Source organism: Trichosurus vulpecula, chromosome 8 (assembly GCF_011100635.1).
Source record: "Trichosurus vulpecula isolate mTriVul1 chromosome 8, mTriVul1.pri, whole genome shotgun sequence".
In the NCBI taxonomy this organism is placed as follows: domain Eukaryota; kingdom Metazoa; phylum Chordata; class Mammalia; order Diprotodontia; family Phalangeridae; genus Trichosurus; species Trichosurus vulpecula.
The window spans coordinates 73518267-73540076 of NC_050580.1; the positions used below are offsets into that span (position 1 = coordinate 73518267).

A 21810-nucleotide genomic window follows, 5' to 3' on the forward strand; every position below is an offset into this window, starting at 1 on the left:
ATCTCCAGGTATGAAAATTGTCTCCACCAATGCAGATCAGCAACTCCCCTGGAACTTAGTCCTTGAGAGTTGCCTGGGGGCATTCAGAAGTTAAAATTATTTGCCCAAGATCACACAGCTAGCTAGTATGTGTCTGAGACAGACTTGAATTCAGGTCTTCCTGACTCCAAGGCCTGTTTTTGATCTGCCATAACTTGCTGCTTCATCTCCATTTTGCATACAGAAAAATGGAAGTACCAAGAAAAGCCAAAGTTCACAGTCAGTTTGGGAATAAAACCTACCCCACCCCAAGACCACTCCCAACCCAGGGATTTATCAGTTAGAGTCCTTTGGGGTCTTATAATCAAGGGGATTAGTAAGCAGTCAAAACAAAAAGATGCTTACTAAATTCATTTTTAGCTTCTAGGCGCTCTATCCATGTGATTATGGTCCTTTGAAAACCAATTATGACACAGCTACCATCATACACTTTGCTCTATAATGGCATTCCCTCTAGCTATATGTTATAGGTTTGATATCATCAGTACAGGAAGAGTAAAAAATACATTCTCTAGGTTTAAAACAAAGTCCTGCGAAAAAGGAAGACTTCAGGGGATCTGGCTGAGTAGAAGAGTCTTCTCTATTGCTCCCCAGAATTTGATAAGTTAAGAAAGATAAGGTCTTGGCCCAGAGAAAGAAAGAAAGAAAGAGGGAAAGAAATAAAGAAGGAAAGAAAGAAAGAAAGAAAGAAAGAATGAAAGAAAGAAAGAAAGAAAGAAAGAAAGGAAGGAAGGAGGAAGGGAGGGAGGGAGGGAAAGAAGAAAGAAAGAGGAAAGAAAGAAAGAAAGAAAAAGAAAGAGAGAGAGAAAAAAAGAAAGAAAGGAAGGAAGGAAGGAAGGAAGGAAGGAAGGAAGGAAGGAAGGAAGAAAAAGAAAGAAAGAGAAAAAAGAAAGAAAGAAAGAAAGGAAGGAAGGAAGGAGGAAAGAGAAAGAAAATGAAAACACAAAGTTGACAAATCTGTTATGGATTTTCTTAGAGAAGAGCCTGGGGGCTGGGGCTCCTGTCTCTTTGTTAGGAACCAATTCTGTGCCTCTTTTAAGCTCTACGGATGCTACTGGGAAAAAGATCCCACAACAACACAGAAGTGTAAAAGTAAAAAGTACAAAATAAGGACTTTGTTTCTGAGGTTTCATAAATAATGGGCCTGATGAGTATTAAATAGGACATTGAGAAAAGCCCTGGGAGGCAGATGCTGGGAGGCAGGTTTACAGCTTGTTCTCCTCAAAGAGGATCTGGGCATAGACGGTGCTGGTAGGGAGGCCCTTGGATGCCTGGTGGGGTTTAATCAGCTCCAGTTCAGCATATGTTAAGCTTTCCTCCGTGATTTTTGGCTGCAAGACAAGAACAACAACAGAGTTACAGATGACTGCTTTCTTTTGGAAAGTGCACCATCATCCAAAGAGATCTCCCTTACCCTGAAAAGTGGGGACATGGGAGTAAGGGTTGGAGAAGGGAAGGGAGTGGTATGTTTAGAGGTCCTTAATACCTAATACCTTTGACAAATAAGTGATGCTAGTTTATGAACCAAGACATCATCAGTCACAATTCCAGATGAATTGATGGGAGTAAATGATCTGGCATCCTACCAGCTGACTACCCAACATCTGGACACATAACATGAGAGCATGCTGGTCTTTGGAAGCACACAGATTGGTTGAAAGTCAAACTGATCAATCAAAGCTTCTTAACCCCTTAAAATACTTGTCACAGACATTTTTTTTGGCCTTCATTCCATATATGAGCCCTGCCTTCATGAATGAAGGTTGGGAGGGAATAAATATTTATTTAGCACCTACTATGTGCTAAGCAGTGTGTTAAATGCTACACAAATATTTAATTTGATCCTGAATGATGGACTTGTTTGGTTTTGCCTTAGAAATTATAGAATCTTAGAGTTGGAAAAGACCTTAGAGAGGTCATCTAATCCAACTTCTCACCCAATTCAGGATGATGACAATAACAGTGACAATGGTGATAATGGTGACAATGATAGCTAGCACTTATATAACACTTTAAAATGGGCAACGCTCTTTATATGGTATATATTTTTGCTGGAGTCCTTCCACAACCACATAACAGGTCATATTTATATACTGTTTTATAGTTTACAATGCACATTCCTTGAAAAAGTCCTGTTAGGGAGATAGAACAAATGCTGTCCTTATTTTATACATAAGATAAATGAGTCTTGGGGAGTTTAGGAGATTTGGCCCAGAAGCCACACAACTAGCAGGCAGCAGAGCTGGGGTCTGACCCCACGTTTGGGGGCTGCAGATCTAATTCTTCTCACTCCTTCACTCTGATTTTCTGGTGACATCCCTGGTGAGGAGCTAATCAACCTCTACTTGGACACTTGCACAAGTCAATGGAGCCTCATCTCTTCAGCTGTACAACGGTGAGGTGATTTGGGGTTGGGTGAATATGGGTGAGATGACTTTGAAACACTGACTATGATCCCATGGTCCCAAGAGCCATTTTCAGGGTTCCCAAATCCATTCAATCCAACATTTACAAAGCATCTACAATGGGCCAGTCACTGTACTAGCGATTTGGGGTGTGAAGATGCAAAATGCTACAGTCCCTGCTCTCATTGTGATTATATTCTACAAAGAAGTGAAAGGCATATTCATTCATAAAGTGTACAGCTTGGTGTACAGCAAAGTAAGATGGGGAAAGGCTATATCCAGGCAAAGGGCTCCAGGTAAACTGGAGAATGGAAAGAATAATTGGGGGTAGGAAGGGACAGGGAGATGAGAAAAGTTTCACAAAGGAAAGTAGCATGTGAAAAGAGCCTTAAAGGAAGAGAGGAAAATTTGGAAGAAATTTTTAGCAATTTTCATTGTTGTTCAGTAGTTTTTTTCAGTCATGTCCAACTCCTCATGACCCTATTTGGGGTTTTCTTGGCAAAGGTACTGGAGTGGTTTGCCATTTTTCTTCTCCAGCTCAATTTACAGATGAGGAAACTGAGGCAAACAGAATTAAGTGGCTTGCCCAAAGTCACACAGCTAGTATATGAAGCCAGATCTGAACTCAGGTCTTCTTGATCTGAGGACCAACAATCTATCCACAGAGCCATTTAGCTGCCTTGTAGCAATTAGAGCCACTAAAAAGTGAAATGAGCTGCCTCCCCCATAAAAAGCCAGTGGGTTCCCCTTTCTCAGAAGTCTTCAAGTGGAAGCCAGGATACATAACTTGTCAAGTATGTTAAAGTGGGAATTCCTTTGAGTGAGGATGGTCCTAGCTGGCCTCCAAGGTCCCTTCCAACTCTCAAATTCATGGACTTTATGAAAGGGAGATATGAAGAGAGATTGCAATCCAGGGATGAGGTGGGAGTGGGGATGGTCTACATGAATGCACTGGCTGGTTTGGCTTTTTGTTTTTGCTTGTTTCTGAGATATAGTCATTTTCTGGCTTCTGTTCATCTAGCCTGGTATTCTTGCTCAAACTCAGGACACCTCAAGGGGCCATTATATCCTCAACAAGCTATATATGATTTCATTGAATTGTAGGACATCAGGAATCCATTCAGTGAAGTTTTAAAAAAGTACTAAAATCAAAACCCCTCAAGGGCTAAAAGCTTTCATCTTTCCCCTTGCAATAGGAATACAGAGCAAACTGTATATCAGAATGTCATCTGGGTAGCTGAACGAAGCCCTGATACATAGGAATTGAGGGACTGGGGACCAACACTGAGATTTCCCCCATCTAACCAGCAAGCCTATAGTTGTAAAGTTCCGAAACTTCACAGGATGGGACCATTATTGTTTCTTTCTTTTCCCTGCTTTGCTTGTCTTTTGTTACTAAAACCATTTTCCATTTCCCACTCACCAACTAAAACCTGTTTACTGCCTGCTTTTTGGGTTAATTACATCTGATATTATAATGATTCCATTTAGAAATACCATGTGTCCTAAAATAACCACCTAACACCCAACTCATGTAAATTTTAGAGCCAAGATTTATGAAATCATATTGTCCAGGTGTTTTATTCTATTACATGGAAATTGCATTGTTTTGTAGTGGAGATTATCTGTTTATTCCTACGTTATTCCATTATGTTTGGATATGAAAAATAACACTAGATTTCTCAATACAGGTCACTGGGCTAGCTGGGCTGATGTGTTGTTTTCATACATTTTTATGATGTTCCTATAGTAAACATAATTTAATAAAGCCAAAGCACACTAAATAAATAATTGCATCTGGAAAAGCAATAAAAACAAATAAAATTAGTACTTTCATAAGTGGGAAAGGTACTTCAATTACCGCTACCAGCAACAACATACCATAAAGTGCGTAGAATAATTTCCCTTATGCATATTTCTAGTGTGTAATAATTTGATTGAAAATATGAGGAAGCTCACAGGAGGTTCACAGTTGTGAAGTGCATACAGTTTCCAGCAAAAGATGTGTAATAACAATCCCTGGAATCTTGGAAGCAACAATCATTTTTTCTGATCGGCACCCGTGGCTATGGTTATCAACCATGTGTTTAATTACATTTTCCTAGCATGGTTAACTGAAAATAAATTCCTAATGGCCAATGAAAAACAATAGAGTTACTTCACTGCCTTTCACCCACTTTCCTCCTTTTTCATTATTATTTTGTCAGTGGAAGGTTTGGACCAATTGGGATGTTATTTACAGACGACCATTGCTAAACAACTGAGTCTGAATTGTATGCAGAATTGTTGATTAAGTCAAGAGTTAGGAAAGAAAAAGGTCAGTCATGAAGGTGATCTAAAAGGAAAGGCCAATGTCCCACCATGCTAGACTCCACAGTCTAGTGTAGTGGTGTCAAGTGGGTCCTCAAGGCTTAGTGACTTAGGAAACCACAAATTAACCTTATTCATGTCATAGATCTGAGTTCATATGCAGTCTGAGACACTAGCTATGTGACCCTGGGCAAGTCACTTAAGCCTATTTGCCTTAGTTTTCTCATCTGCAGAATGAGCTGGAGAGGGAAATGGCAAACCACTCCAGTATCTTTCCCAAGAAAACCCCAAATGGGTCACCAAGAGTCAGACACTAGGGAAATGATTTAACATTTTTTGTTTATTTTGTTAAATATTTCCCAGATACATTTTAATCTGGTTCCAGAAGCACTGGAGAGTTTTGATGACCATGGGCCAAGAGTCCAATACATCTGTTCTAATGGATATTATTGAAAGCCAGACTAAGCTGGATTTTATGGTGTCAAGGTGTCATTTTCATCCATCCAGTAATCTATGTAATAGGTAGATAGATGATAGATAGACAGATAGATAGATAGATAGATAAAGATAGATAGACATAGATAGATAGACATAGATAGACAGACATAGATAGACAGACAGATAGATATAGATAGATATAGATAGATAGATAGATAGATAGATAGATAGATAGATAGATAGATAGATTGATAGACAAAGATAGATAGATAGCAAGTTGGTCCATAGAGATGACTAGGAGGTGATATGAGTTCTGACCTTCCCCATCTATGGCATTAAGAATACCTGGTTCACCTCTCAGTGGATGACTTAAGAGCTAGTTTCATTTGTGTCTGATTCTTTGTGATCCCACTTGGGGTTTTCTTGGCAAAGATACTGGAGTAGTTTGCCATTCTTTACCCCAGTTCATCTTACAGATGAGCAAACTGGGGCAAACAGTGTTAAGTGGCCTGGCCAGGGTCACACAGCTAATAAGTGTCTAAGGCTGGACTTGAACTCAGGGAGATGAGTCCTAATTTCAATCAGGCCTGGCACTCTGTCCACTGCACCACCTAGCTGCCAAGCTAGTGAATAAGACATTTATAAACACAGACTACAAAATTACTCAACTCCAAGTGACCATTCACTGACCCTCTGACACCCTAGATCACCGATAGACAGAAGATCAACATGACATACATACCAAACAAGTGATGATTTCTAAGCTTTAATTGTATAACAAAATGCTTTCTGGTTTTCATTACACCACCTCACAGGGCAATTTAAAAATGGCAAAGATGTGACCTCAAAATGAAAGATGCATTCTCCTATTGAAAGCCCCAGAAATGATATATTTACACTAGAGTTTCTTAAAGGAGGTGTCCTATCATCATAGGTCACTCATACTGACATAATCCCATTTCCCTCATAAAGTCATGAATGTTAGTGTTTTCCTTTCTCTTAACATTCAAGAAAAAGAAGGTAGAAGGTTTTTAATCAGTTTTGTTTCCTTTTCCTCATATTTACAGTTATCTCCCAGCAATCCTATTTAGCCTAACATATTATCTAACTCATAACAAATCACATTTTGTCTTCATAAGCTCATTGATTAAGACTTGAAAGGGATGCCAGAGGACATCTAGTCCAACTCTTTCACTTGACAGATGAGGAAAGCTATATGGAGTAGTGAATATCTCTTAGTTGGAGGGCTTAGAGTCAGGAAAATTTGAGTTTAAATGTTGCCTCAGATGCTTACGAGTTGTGTGATTTGGGTTAAGCTACTTAATCTCCCTTCGGTCTTTGTTTCCTTTTCTGCCCGGAGACTTGATGTTCTCTAAGATCCTTTCTAGCTCTCAATTTATGATCCTATGAAACTGAGACCCAGAGAAGTTAATGACTTGCCCAATGTCACACAAATAGTAAGTGCCAGATCTGGGTTTCAAGCCTAGGTCTTCTGAATATGAATCCAGTGTTCTTTCCATGGCTTAATGCATCCTTGTCAAGAAGGTATAATTAGGTCTTCAGTTTAGATAGAGAAACAGAGACAATGAAAAGAGAATGATTTATCTATACATCAACCAAGAATCTATGGTGGATTCAGGAACAGAGTTCTCTTAACTGCTCAGTTCAATCTGATTTCAATGGACCTGTGTCCATTGAATCCCATAATCGACTATAGAGGTACATGGCCAGTGGTTGATTGAAAGGGCAACAAAGGCCCCACAACAAGCTATAAAATAATATATAGCTGTTGTGTTTCTGGAAGGCCCCTGTTAAAATGCAAATATGTCATTCCACTAATAAACACATCTCCTGACTCCAAGCCTAAAGACAAAGATTTTATATTGAGAGATGTTAAATCCTCTCATGCAGACACATCAGACAGACAGACAGACAAAGAGAGAATACCGAGAGAGACAGAAACAGAGAGACAGACAGATAGAAAGCTAATCAGAGAGAGGGAGGGAGGAAGGGAGGGAGGGAGGGAGAGAGAGAGAGAGAGAGAGAGAGAGAGAGAGAGAGAGAGAGAGATGAGAGAGAGAGAAAGGCAGAGAGAGACGGAGAAAGGAAGAAGCAGTGTCCAAGAGAGAGGGAGAAAGAGATAAAGACAGAGAGAAATGGAAGTGAGGAAGAGGAGAGAATGAGTGAGAAACAGAGAGAGAAAAGAGGAGGAGGACAGAGGGAGGGAGAAAGAGAGAGAGAGAGAGAGAGAGAGAGAGAGAGAGAGAGAGACAGACAGACAGAGAAGGAGGGAGGAATAGATAGAGAGAGGGAGGGAAAAAATAAGTTTTTCTAAAAGAATCCTATAAAGTGTGCAAGCTGAATTAGGCTTCAAGAATGAAAGCAAAACACAATTGCTGGCCCATGCAAGTCCTAAAACATCGAGAGTTCAGTTGGGTAATATCATTATGACAGCAACCGATCAATGAATAGGACATAGGAATGTTGATGTAACATCACCTTCATATTTGAAAATGGGATTACAATTCTACAGAGTTGCACTATCAGGGATCTATGCACCCAGGAGAGAAATGCATATTATCTGAAATAGACTTCCCCTCTCTTCCCTTCCTCCCCCACAAGATAAGTGCTCATTTTTTATTCAACAGAAAAGCACCTGGTAAAAACCACCCCTCCTACAACAGCCACTACCCACAAAACCTGCTGCCAAATAACTCCAAGTTGGGCAGTCCCTTTCTTGATAGATGGACCTCAATAGACTTTCCTAAAAAGCTTCTCAGATACCACTAAGAAAGCCCTCTCATGGTCATTTATCAGTCCAATAAGAATCAATAAGACTAAGGTATTGATATACTTTGATTTAGAGTTCCAGGATGCTCACCTTCCTTGCCAGTCTCTATTTAGTTGAAAGAAAGAACATTTGTCTTTTATACGAGAAGGTTTTAGCATCAGGGAAAGGAAGGAAAAGGGTGATTGCGACAATGTTAACTAACATTTCAAGGTTTGCAAAGTGCTTTGTAATTACTCTCCTCCCTCCTTCCCTGAGGGGAAGGAGAGATCCCTATTTATCCTAGACAATCCTGGATGCAGGCCCATGGGTGAAGGCAAAATTGTTCCCTCAGAAAGGACAGGGTGACAGTGTTTTTAAGTAGCTTTAAGTCACAACAGAAGTTTTTGGAATGTATAGCCATCCAACCAGTTGAAATATAATGTCCTGACGTTGATAAGCAAGTATGTCACTTATAGTATTTATTTTATTGATGTTTGTTGCTGTGGAGTATTCAGGGGAGTATGGCACACAGATATCTGAATATATAAGGCTGACTGTAAGTAATTCTACTCTGTGTGATTCATGATTCTTATGCTGTATAAATTATCTAAACAGTGCACATGTACCATATGAATTTGGTGTCATCTGCAGGGGGATGCAAACTTTTTGACTTGGGGGAGAATCTAATGAGGTATTATTTCTCCTTCCTCATCCTACTTGTGTGTCACAGGTGCTTGCACCAGAAGCAACCTCTTTCTCTGTCCCTTACCTCTTTTATTTTTTTCCAGTGCTTTCTTAAAGCTTCTAATTTTCATGCCATGGCCCAGTAGTTGTGGAGGAAGATAGGGAATGAGGACAAGGACATAAAGGGAATGAAAGAATATCTCTGAATCTCAAGACTCAATGGGAAATGCAGAACAAGTAGAAAGTACCCCACTTGGGAGTAGGGAGAAATTAACCCTAACTTGTTCAGGAGTGGAAATGGAATCTTGTTTGAGTAGGAGAAGTAGTAGGTATTTGCTATAGTAGTGGTAAAAGTCCTTTGTTTAAAAGACAGGATTGGTGCCATTCCCCAGGGAGAGGGGGCAATTGCTGAGAATAATGGAAGTAAATAGCCCAGGCCCATAGCCATCCTAACCTTGGGGGTTAAAGAACACTAATTAGCTAGACTAGCTGCTCTAGAACTGGTTTCATGTTTGGGGAGAATGAACAGTTGCATTTATGGCAAGAGAAATAATCAGCCATGAGCAATGAAGGTAGAACCGTAGAAATTAGTAAACAGGATATAGAACCAGGTCAGTGAGCCCTTAACCTTGATGTCTGCTATAATCTCACCCGGGGTCATATGATGAGTTATTGAGATTATAAAAGTCTTTATGGGGAGAAGGGGAAACCACCAGAAAAAGGAAGTGATGCTTTCACATCTATAGATAAGCTCAAGTGTGAGTCATTTATATGTTCATTGCTACATAAATAATGTTTTTTCTTTGTTTTGTTTTATTAGCCTGAATCTTTGTAAGGAAAACTAATGAGCAACCTTAGGGGTAGGGTGCCGTATACTGATATATACAGGTGCCTCCCTTTTTGAGCTAGAGTGATTTTAGACTTCTCCCACTGATTCTTAATATTTGGAGGTGCTCTTCTACTTCTCTTCCCACCTTGATGGGCTGCTTGGCTGGGCCATGCAAACTAGCTATTTCGAGAAAGCATTAGAAAACTGTGAGCCCATGAAACTTGGTTTGCCTAGATTGGCCCCAGGCCCCAGGATACCTATGTGCTAAGGTTGAACTGACCCAGAGACCTGGTTTCTCCTACCTCCCAGCCATGTTGATTCAGTGACAAGGTAAAGTGAATTTTCTCAGTTCCCTAATGCTCATTCTTGATTCCTTATTAGGCAATTTGGAAAGGACCCTCATTTCAGTGGTCCTGATTGATTCACTAGAGACAGGGTTGTCTCCTTCAGTGCCAATTTGACTCTGACTAAAAACTCTATATAAAGTTTCAGCACCAAGTGGCTTCAGCCCTTCAATTAAAACATAAGCTACCTGTCTGCCTGTGAAAGTGGGGATATTGGGGACCAAACACTTCCGCTGTTCCCTGCTGGTGTCTCTTCTCCTCCTATAACTGCAACAAGTTTATGGCAATGTTGCCCTTTGGGAATAACTCCATCCCCTTTGCCTCTGCAAAAACTGAACGGGGTGTTGGCTCTGTTCCTAACACCCTTGTCACTTGACACTGTGAAATCAGAACTAGTGGTAGGATAGTGGAAAAAGGAAGAAAAGGACGGAAAGAAGCATTTATTAAACACCTACTATGTGTGGGGCACTCTGCTAAGCACTTTTACATATACCTTAGCTGATTTTCATAGCAACCCTGGGAGGTAGGTGCTATTATTATCCACATTTTACAGTTGAGAAAACTGAGGCGGAGAACAGTTAGTTGACTTGCTTAGAGCCACCCAAGCTAGTCTGAGGTCAGATTTGAACTCAGGCCTTCCTGACTTCAGGTCGAGCATTCTATCCACTATGCCACCAGCAGGCTCTCTAGTAGTGAAGATACAGGTCCACAAGTAGGTTAGTAAAACCCATGTACAGTAGAAATTAAACACAGTAGAAAGTTTTAGAGCTCTGGATAATTTAACTTGAAAGAGACATATGAAGTATGCCAAACTGTAACCTGTTAAAATTATAGATAGTAACTCAATCCAACAAATGTTTGCTAAGCAGCTACTATACGCTAGAGAAAGACCTAAAGGATTAACTTTTGAGGGGGAACTTAGCCATTTAAAGCTTTACAAGTCATCAGCTAAATGGATGTTTTTGAATTTCATCAACATGTGTATAAGATACCAAAATTCAATTATATATAATGTCATTAAGCAAAGTACTGATACTTGAAACCCTTCATAGTCCCACTGTGATAAGTCCTATGATCTAATACCATAATTCATTTTCTGTATCCAGTGAATCTGTGACTGATATGCTAGATTTAATTCCCAGATGCCCCACAGAAGCACTTTTACTGGAAGCATCATTCAAGGGGATGTTTATGTTTAGGAAAATAGAAATTGTTGCTTGATTACCTAATTCTACATAAGGTCTGTGCTAAGTAGTGTAATATGGACTGAAATACTTACCTGCATTCAGTGTATCTCAAGGGAATCTTGTTTGCATAAGGAAGTTGCCTGTAAAGTTAAATCTAAGTCTAAATAAAGTTGAAATAGCTTTATTGGGTATTGTGATCAAGTTATCTCAAATTCTGCCATCTTCCAGATTCCTGCTAATGAAGCAAGTTATTTCTGAGAGTTTCCTTCAGACCTAGATTCCTAAGCTTTCATGGTTTTCTCAGCCTGCTGAATTTCACTAAGTACATGAATTAAGGAGGTGATCATCTTTCTGTATTCTACACTGGTCAGACCATGCCTAGAGTATTGTGTTCATTTACAGGTATTACAGTATAGGAAGGACATTGATAAACTAGAAAGCATCCAGAGCAGGGCAACCAAGATAGTGGTGGGCCTCCTATTCATGCCATATAAGAATAATGGAATGAATTGATGATGTTTGATAAGGAGAAGGCTCAAGGATGATTTATTAGCTGTGTCCAAGTATCCAGAAGATTTTCATGTGAAAGAGTGGTAGACTTTTCCTTGGCCCCAGAGGAGCAGAAAGAGCAATAAATAATCAATCATCATGGATTTATTAAATGCCTACTATGTACCAAGCATGGCACTAGGTGCTGAGAATACAAAGTCAAAGGTGAAAATGGTCCCTGACTTCAGCAATGGATGGAAGTCTCAAAGCAGCAAATTTAGGCTTGACGAAGGGAGGGGGGAGAAAACAAAATATTTGTACAATTAAAGTAGAATGAAGGTACCTCAGGAGGTAATGAGTTCCTCCTCATCACTTAAGCATGTTGTAGAGGGGTTTTATTACAGAAATAGTTGGTACAAGATAGCCACTGAGCATCTTTCAACTTTGAAATTCTATAGTTCTACTCTAGTACTGAATTATTTCAAGCTAAGTAAACAAGCATTTACTAAGTACCTACCACATGTCAGGCCCTGTGCCAAGGGCTGGGGATAAAAAGAAAGGCAAAAAAGTCCCTGCCCTCAAAGGGGGTCTTCCCCCATTAGACCATGAACTCCTTAAAAGCAGGGACTGTCTTTTGTCATTTAGCTCAGTGCCTGGGACATAGTAGGCGCTTAACATATATGGATTGATTCATATTGATTGATTGAAAGAACTTACAGTCTAATGAAGAGAGACAATATGAAATCATTATGTACAAACAAGCTATAAATAGAATAAATTAGAGACAATCTCAGGGAGAAGAAACTAGCATTAAAAGGGCCTGGGAAAGTAGGATTTTTAGCTGAGACTTGAAAGAGGCCAGGAAGAAAGGATGAAGAGAAAGAGCATGCCAGCAGTGGAGGACAGCCAGTAAAAAAGACTGGTCATGAGATGGAATGCCTTATGTGAGTACAGCAAGGAGGCCAGAGTTACTGCCTCAAAAAGTTCCCAGAGGGGAGCATGGCATAAGAAGACTAGAAAGGTATGAATGGGCCAAGTAATGAAAAGCTTTGAATGCCAAAGAGAGGACTTTATCTTAGAGATAATAGGGAGCCACTAGAGTTCAGTGAAAAGAGAGGTAACATGGTCTTAGACTTCTTTCTGCAGCTAGATTCTAAGCTCCCATTGTCTCACTGAATCCATCAGCCCCTTCCCAACCAGAATTGACCATAGTGTTGAGCTCATGGCAGACAAGCAATAGATAACTGATTTCTTCTGATTAACAACCAGAAGTTGTAATAAAACTGATATAAAAACTTTGTGTTCAAATACCCAAATGGCTATCTGATTTTTTTGACATGGAAGTTACCTGCAAATATGCAGGCTACAGCCCTGGTACAGTAGAACCCCCGTGGGATGAGTAGTGAGAGAAGACTTTGGTTCAAATCAGTGTGCTCTTAGACAAACCACTTAAGCTCTCTAGGTCTCAGTTTCCTCATCTGTAAAATAAAGGAATTATGGTAGATAGTCTTTTAAGGTCTCTTCTAGCTCAAAAACATATGGTTCTATCATCATGGAAGAGAGTGATCATTCATTTGTTTATGAGGTATGAGCCTTCTGAGAAAAAGCAGTTGCAGAGTTGTCTGCCTTGAGAATTTACTTATCTAAGGCATAAGTCCTCTAGGAGTTTCTAAGAGAAGCAGTTCCTCTGACCTAGAGTTCTAAGATAGCAGTTGCTCATTTTCAATGTGACAAATGGTTGGATGCTGGAGCAAATAGAGAAACATAGAATGCATATATATTGTGTATATTGATGTATATGTGAAGACCTAAAGAGATGGCGAGCTTTAAATTACTAACTAGGGAAATATAAATACCAGAACTTTTCTATGATCATGGGAAAAATGTAATTTATTTGATCATAGACAGAAGATGAGAATTTTATTATTAACCATAAACTAAGATGGGGTAATTGTCAGGGAGGACACAGCGTCTGAAACCAGAAACGTAAGAGAGAAGTGAAAGGACAGATTTCTGAACTGTGTGAAAGACACACCACAATTCTGTGTGTGTGTGTGTGTGTGTGTGTGTGTGTGTGTGTGTGTGTGTGATGTCACCTGTTATTGCTGTTTACTGGGAGTGAGTCCAGGTAAATGGAGGAGCAGCTAGGAGGCAAGAGAATCAGAGGGATCATCATAAGCTCAGTGAGAAGCAGAGTGGGGATCAAGAACTTAGCAGGGGTAGGATCAATTCAACTTAGAAGCCATGTTCAAGGAACTTTTTCAGATGGTTCCTAGGACAGGGATGATACTGAAGTTTATGGCTCCAGAGTAGTGAGTTACTTCAGGTGCATGGGTTTTCTTCACCCATGTGCTTTTTTGGCAGATAACTGTAAGGGGGTTCCCACTCTTCCATGGAGATACTGAATGTATGGATGGGAGAGTGTGACCCAAGTTTATGTATCAATTGGGATGTATTTATTATACCTGCATTTCCTTTCATATAAGAACCCTGGGATTGTAGTGACTTCTATGATGCCTTACTGTTAAGTCAATGGCAACATTGAAGATCTAGATTGGCCCCATCCCTGGAATGCTGGAATCCAAGCTGGTTTTCTATTTTTCTATGCCCCCTCAGTCTCTCCAACCAATCTGAACCCGATTCTATGAAGCATCATTTCATTTCGTCCGGGGCTTTGAAGCACTCTACCCTTCCTTACCAAAGCCTGTCTGCATTCTGGAGGGCTGGACCAAATGAGAATACAACAGCTAAAAGCTGTTAAATACTCTATGTTGTAAAGATATTTTTATATTTTACAGGACTAAGTTGTTACTTGACAGGAAAAGAGATTTTACATTAAAAAAAAACCTTTTCCTTATAACATGTTCCATTTTGTTCATTCTAGAAGGATCAGGAGCAAAAATAGTCCCTTTAAAAATCCATATTTGAGAGAAAGAGAAGAAGAAATAGACTAGAAGAAAAGAAGAAGAAATAAGACTACAGAAGTTACAGAATTATGATATTTAATCTATTACACATTATTACATATACATATATCGACAGCAATGTATATAGATATGTGTTAATCTATATACACATCACAGTCATGTGAATATATGTATATATGCATATGTGTGCATATACACAGAAAACTCCCTATACCACTGAAACTGTTGATCAATCCAGGCCCTATTCCTCTCTATATCTATATCTATGTTGTATACACAAATATATGTGCAAGACAATATGTGCCAGGCACCATGCTAAGCACTGGGGCACTGTGCTAGATGGTATCTACATCTATGTTTATATCTATATTTGTATCTATATTATATCTATATCCAGGGACGTGTTGATAAATGTTCAACAACCAACTCTCCAATAAAAATAATGAATATACAACATACTTTTAAGTCTAATTTGCATTATTAACACATTCTCCATCACTCTCTTAGGTCTAGACAATCAACAAAGCAATAAATAAAGTCCTGATTTTTAACATTTGCTGATTTCTCAAGTAAACAATCAGCTCTCATCAGCCTGCATGAGCTGTATCACATTATTGTGACTTATCTATGCATATACTATATATACACTATATATATATATACACACACACACACATATATACGTATACACACATATACATAAAGAACAACATATACCTATAGAGAATTCATCATGAGAAAACTCTTCCCACTAATTCAGAGGAGCATGTGCCATGCCACTTCTGGTCTTGGTGAGTTTTCTTGGGTCACTGAGAGATAATATGACTTCCTGGGGTCACGCAGTCAGTATATGTCAGAGGTGGTATTTGAACCAAGGGCATCTTGCCTTGTGCTTTCTTACCTCCCCCGGCTGCCTCTCAGTCTCAATCTTACCTCTCAATGGTCATAGCCTGGGAATTGCTAAAATGTAGAAACTGTTGATCCTGACAGTCACCACATTTACATAAGATTAAATACATTTCAGTTGGATTCAACTAGCAATCATCAGGCACAAAAGCCCTGGACAAAGGAAGATGTAAGGAAGAATATACCCTCAAGAGGGAAATAAGGCATGTTAAGAAAGCTCTGTGGTGTGTAGAAGAATATTATTGCATGGGCGTGTAAAAGGTGCTCACAGATGTGCGTATAACGGAGGTCAAGGGAAGACTAAGCCACTTCCAGCTATGTGGCTGGTGCTGGGACTGTATAAGAAGAGATTAATTAACCTGCTCCCAAACCACAAGCCTTAGACACCCAAGCCTATATCTCTGAAGAGAACTGGATCATCAGATCATATGACCAAACGATCTTTCTAGAATCTGTCAACATAAAAGTAAAAAATGAATGAAAGCCAGCTGTTTCTGTTTGCTTGCCAAAAACCAAGCAGGTGATGACCTCAAAATTAAGAGAAATATTCATTCAAATTTTGGATTTAGCAGGGAAAAGAACCACTCAGTTTCTAGTATTTGCTTTTAAGGACCAAAATGTGTTCACAGTGTTCTGTTTTTTTCTCCCAAATTATGTTTTATTTCTAGTGCATTCTATTTGAGATAGAAAATGTCTTTTAATAATAACTCTCATATACTGCATGCTCAAAAGTGAAGTTTTTTAATTAAATAGGTTTTTAAAAAATCAAATGTGAGCACAAATGATATTGTTTCATGAGATTACAAAAATAAGAGATACCAAAAAGAATTTTGAAAAAATGATTTCCCAGCAGTGCATTGAACACAGCAGCTAAACTCTCAATAAGAGAAAATAAGTTTGCAAAATTCTACCCACTGGAAATGGGAAAGTGAAACAGGAGCCGTTACACCAAACATCAATGGCAAATATACAGGAGAAAGGAACTCTTGGCAGAAAAACACCCCGACTCCTGGTATAGGGAAAAGATCACCAGGGTTCATTCAAGCACCATTTCCATCATTTAACAGTTGTGTTACTTTGGACAAATTCATTTAAATTCTCATATTCTCATATTGGTGACTCAGGGGATAGAGTACCAGGCCTGGAGTCAGAAGACTCATTTTCCTGAGTTCAAATCCACCCTCAGACACTTAACTAGCTGTGTAACCCCAAGTAAGTCATTTAGTCCTGCTTGCCTCAGTTTCCTCATCTGTAAAATGAGCTGGAGAAGGAAATGGCAAGCCACTGCAACATCTCTGCCAAGAAAACCCCAAATGGGGTCACAAAGAGTTGGACACAACTGAACAACAAATTTGGTTACCCTCATCACCTTCAGTAGGGATTTTATTTATTTATTTATAACATTTATGTTGACTAATTCAGAGAGCTGGGTTTATCAAAATGATCCCAGGTAATAAAGGAATGATCAGTCTTGGTCTATAAGGACAAATAATGGAAAAATGTCTTTTTTCTCATAGAAAACTAAGTCAACAAATATTTATTTAGGACTAGGGCTAGAGTTCTAGTCCTCCTCTGCCTTCTGTAATAAATACATCTGTGAGTGACCCTCTTATGTGCCTGCTGGCACCAGGTACTTGCAGTAGGGAACTACTCTGACAGACTAGTACACATAATCCCAGATACAATTTCTGTGCCCCTCTGTTTTGTGAAGCATTTTTTTTCTTTTTTATAAAGGATGGGTGTATAGACATGAAAATGGTAGTGGGAAAGAATAATCCCAAATTAAGCTTCTTTCTCATAATTTGAATTTGCATTATTTGAATGATTCCATAAAGTTCTCTTCTAAGTCTTCCTGGAGGATACAGATTCAATTTGTTTCCATTAAAGTTTATGTTTGATTGATAATCAGTGAACAATATAAGAAATACTTAAAACTATATAATGTCTTTCACATTTCCACCTTGATGTCCCAAAGGCATCTTAAAATTCAACGTGGCCACAATATTATTTATTCTATTCCCCTTCTCCCCAAGAAGTCTCCCATCTCTTATTCAAATTTCCCTATTTCTGTTGAAAGCAATAGCCTCTGAATGCTTGAGCTTACTTTGAATCCCTTCCTTATAGCTCTGCCCTAATCATGTCTCCACACAGAGGCCAGATTGAAATCCCTAAAATAGATCAGATCGGTTCACTCCCTTACTCAAAAATCTTTGAATATTGCCTTTGATAACAAGACCACCTAGTATTTACATAGCACTTCAAGGTTGGTGAAATACTTTACAAATATTGTCTTCTGTGATCCTTGCAACATTCCTGGTGAGGCAGATGCTGGGATAAAATACAAGCCCTCAGCCCAGTATCTAAAGTCCTTCACAATGTGCCACTCTACTGCCTTTCCAGTTGTTTCACACTGATGCCCTCTGCACTCCGTTTTAATCAAATTTGCCTGCTGGCTCTTCCCTGACCTCCAATGTGCTACCTCTGGGCCTTTGTAGGGGTGTTCCCCCATATCTGGAGTAGTTCCTTTCTTGATCTTCCTTTGTGAACTCTCTCCCCTCCACAGGAGTCCTATCTGTTCATGCTCCCTCCCTTTAAAGTGACATACTATGATTTTGTACAATAGTTTATGCACAACCCCACTAGAATGTAAGCTGCTTGAGAGCAATGACTATTTTCTTCTGTGTACCCCCAGTACCTAGCACAGTGGCTTGTAGTTACAACGCACTCAGTAAATAATTGCTGAATTACTATAGTCTTTCATGAGATCAAAATGCTACATTAACCTTCAATGGGTTTTTAGATGGAGGGAACTCTCTCTACCAATGCAGATCAGCACTGTTCTGCATTTTAGGGATAATTAGAGAAGTGTTGGCTGTTCAGTCACTTTTCATTCATATCTGACTCTTTGTGACCCCATTTGGGGTTTTCTTGGTATAGATACTGGAGTGGTTTTGCCATTTCCTTCTCCAGCTCATTTTACAGATGACGGAACTAAGGCAAACAGGGTTAAGGGACTTGCCCAGGCTCACGTAGCTAATAAGTGTTTGAGGCTGGATTTGAACTCAGGAGGATGAGTCTTCTGGACTTCAGGCCTGGTGCTGTATGCACTGTGGTGCCACCTGGCTGTCCATGTGCCTTGAGTATTGGGAGATTAAATAAACCGACCCAAGATCATGCAGCCAGTATGGGTCAGAGACTTGAAGTAGCACATGACTCTGAGGCCAGTGTTTTACCCAAGTTGCAACATTGCCTTTCTTTTATCAGCTTTTGTAACTGCCTAGAAATAGGTAAGTATAGTCGGTCATGTCTTCCTGAATCCTAGCAGGTCTTCAGTACCTGACCCAATGTGCTTACTGTGCAGGGAGATTCCAGAGTTCCTATGAGGACTAGAGCAAGTGTAACCCCTCTCCGCTTCTGAGTCTGAAACAGGGAAAAGCTGACCTCCCTGGCTGCTTCAGATGCTAAGAATCTTATCTTACCTTAGTAAAGTTTTCCATCCAGAAAAGATCACATTCTGCTCAAAGCCATTTGGTGTCACTCACATGTGGCCTATGATACTATCTCTTCCTCTCCCTAATTTTCTGACTCCTTCATCCAATGAACCTTTCTTGAATCATTATCCCTTTGAAGATTCTAGCATCTATCCTTCCCCTCTCTGCCATCCCCACCCCCTGCCCAATCCATCGACATACATAACTCCCAGTGACAATAATGTGAAATGCGTGTGTACCAAAGGGAGCATAGAATTTTTTATTTCTGCTGAAATGGTACCAATCTGATACAAGGAAGTTGTTGGGGTTTTGGTTTTTTGGGTTTTTTTGCTTTTTTTTTTTCCCAAGGCTTTTACTCAGGGCGACGGATTGCGTGTTTGTGTAATGATGGTGGTTTTTTTTCTTTTTAATTTTAAATCGAGATTATGTACATATTTTATGCAGGTTAATATATCCTTTTCATGTAAAATTTAACTGAAGCCAATTCTAACACATTAACGACAACAAGAGAAATTCTCCAGCTTATTATAAACATCCTTCAAAAAACCTGAAATGCATGTCCTCTGGAAATAATTTTGCCTGTATTTAGGTTATTATTAAAATCCTCTCAGAATACTAACACTGGTGTCTAATGTGCCTTAAAGCCCCCTTTTCCCCCCTACTTATAACAGTGAAACTCTTTTCTGGCCCTGGTGGTACGTTCTCTATGGCTAGAACATAGTGATTGAGGAGGAAAGATTTTTCCCATAACCCAAGCAGGCTCTAAACTTGACGAGACCGCTCCATGTTACTCTCACTTTCCTGAGATCTAAGGCCACAACTGAACACAAACTCACTGTGGCGAATGATGAATTGAGTTCATTCTGTGTCTTTAACACTGACAGACCAAGTGATAGCTCACACTTCCTGTTGATGTTTGCTGAAACGTGAGGTAATCCTGGGAAAGGATGTATCTGCCACAGCATCAAAGATTTACAGAATCCTGGACCCGAAAAAGACCTCTAGGGTTCATCTATTTGGACTTCCTGCTACCAGGTGGGTTAGACTATATATGCAAGAGTCATACAAGACAGGTCATTTTCTGTAATGTGACTGATTTTAACACCTGAGCAAAAATCTATCCTTAGACACTTACCAGCTATGTGACCCTGGGCAAGTCACTTGACTCCTATCTGACTCACTTTCTTCAACTGAAAAATAAGGATAATAGTAATACCTCCCTTCCATAACTGTTGTGAGGATTTGATGAGATAATACCTATAAAGTGCTTAGCATAGTGCCTGGTATGCAGTAGGTGCTAGATAAGTGCTTATTCCCTTCCTCTCATTCTCCCTAGAAGGCATGAGTGGCAATACATGAAATAAAGTTGGAAAAATAAGTTAGAGACAGATGGAGAAGGCCCTTAAATGACTAATTAGGGAGTTTTAATGTCCTCTTATGAACAATGGGAAACAATGGAAGATTTTTGAGTTGAGGACCTCCATGGCCATATTGGTGCATTAATTTTATTCTGATGTGAAAGGCAAACTAGAAAGGAGAGAAATTGGAGTGAAAATGACTAGTCAGGAGGTTATTTCTTACCACACTCTAAGCAAATGGTAAGGCCTTGAATAGGGGTGAAAGCAGTTTGCTCTGAGAGTAGAACTGAGAGAACTTGGGGCCTAGATACATGGGGTGTGAGTGGGAGACAGGAGAGACTGGGGAAGATGACCTCTGGGTGATGAGCCTGGATTAGAAGAGGATGATGAATGATGAATGAATTGTGTCAGGTATTTTAATAGCAGCAGTATATTGTTGACTCAACAACGCCTGACTTCCAACCTTTTATCATTCCTAACATATTCTTGAACAGCATAAGCTCTTGTTCCCATCCCTAATGGGCACGTATGAAACTTCACCTTGTTTTTTCATGGACCTCATGGCTATATACAGAGAATGGGACCAGATGTGGCCTCTAGAGAAGAGCCAATGGCAATGCTTGCCCCAAGGACACCAAGCACATGCTCCATGTATGCCTATGACGGATCATCTATTTAATGAATCATTTTGGATGGCTTGCTTCTCTTCCAAGGTCTTGGCAATTCAACTCAACAAATAACTATCTAGCTACAATTACTGGATTGTACCAGGTGCCGTGAGAGATGCAAAACGTAGACCTTACCTTCTATTGGCCGTGGCTGAGTAAGGCAGGCATTCCCAAATCTATATTCCCAAATCTTTTGCAAGGCTATGTCAGTAAATGATTAATGACTAACTCTCTGAAGGAAAAACCTATATACATGACATACTGTTAAGTTTATTCTGAGTTATGAACATTTCTCCATCCCCTTCTTACCAACAAGACAATAAAGCCCTAGTTGTAATGCCTGCTAATTTCCAGGGTGTAAATGCTCACTGAATATTTAACAAGCCACTCTCACTGAAAATTTAATAATCAACTCTCATGAACCAGGTTGAGCTGGCTCCAGCACACTCCTGAATTTGACTTCAAAGACATTTCCTTCCTGCTTAAGATCCATGATCATAGATTTATAGAGGGAAAGTGTTTTAGATTCCAGAGTCTATCCTTTTAATGTTACAGAAGAGATAACTGAAAGTATCTGAGGCAGTATTTGAACCCAGGACTCCCTACATATCTATACAATGCTTGTACCCTCAGCACTTTGCACAGTGTCTGGCACATAGTATGCACTCAATAAATGTCTATTGACCATTGACTCTCCTCTGTGATGGTTTGTCTCTGGGTCAGCAAGCAGGGAATGGGGCTAAACAAGACAGTGTTCTTTAGTTCTTGTCAGATGGACAAAAACTTAAAATGGTTAAGCCTATAGATTTTATTGTAATGGTCTTTCTAGAAAGGCACGGGGGCCCAAAGGGTTGGACTGACTGCTTCGTGAGGAGCCTCTGTCCACACCAAGCACCAGGAGGTTTTGACAAAATTCACAGTCACGATGACCAGCCTGTTACTTTGCTGATGATTACAGGTCTCTC

At 39.7% G+C, this 21810-nt stretch overlaps 1 protein-coding gene across 1 annotated transcript in view; it reads right to left on the reverse strand.

Moving 5' to 3' along the window:
* Positions 1-962: 962 nt before the first annotated feature.
* VSTM4 (V-set and transmembrane domain containing 4) overlaps positions 963-21810 on the reverse strand; it is a 104515-nt gene continuing 83667 nt past the window's right edge. Inside the window, exon 8 of the mRNA XM_036735512.1 lies at positions 963-1370. Coding sequence (XP_036591407.1) covers positions 1245-1370 — 126 coding nt within the window. The 3' untranslated portion in view covers positions 963-1244. The remainder of the gene's footprint in view (positions 1371-21810) is intronic.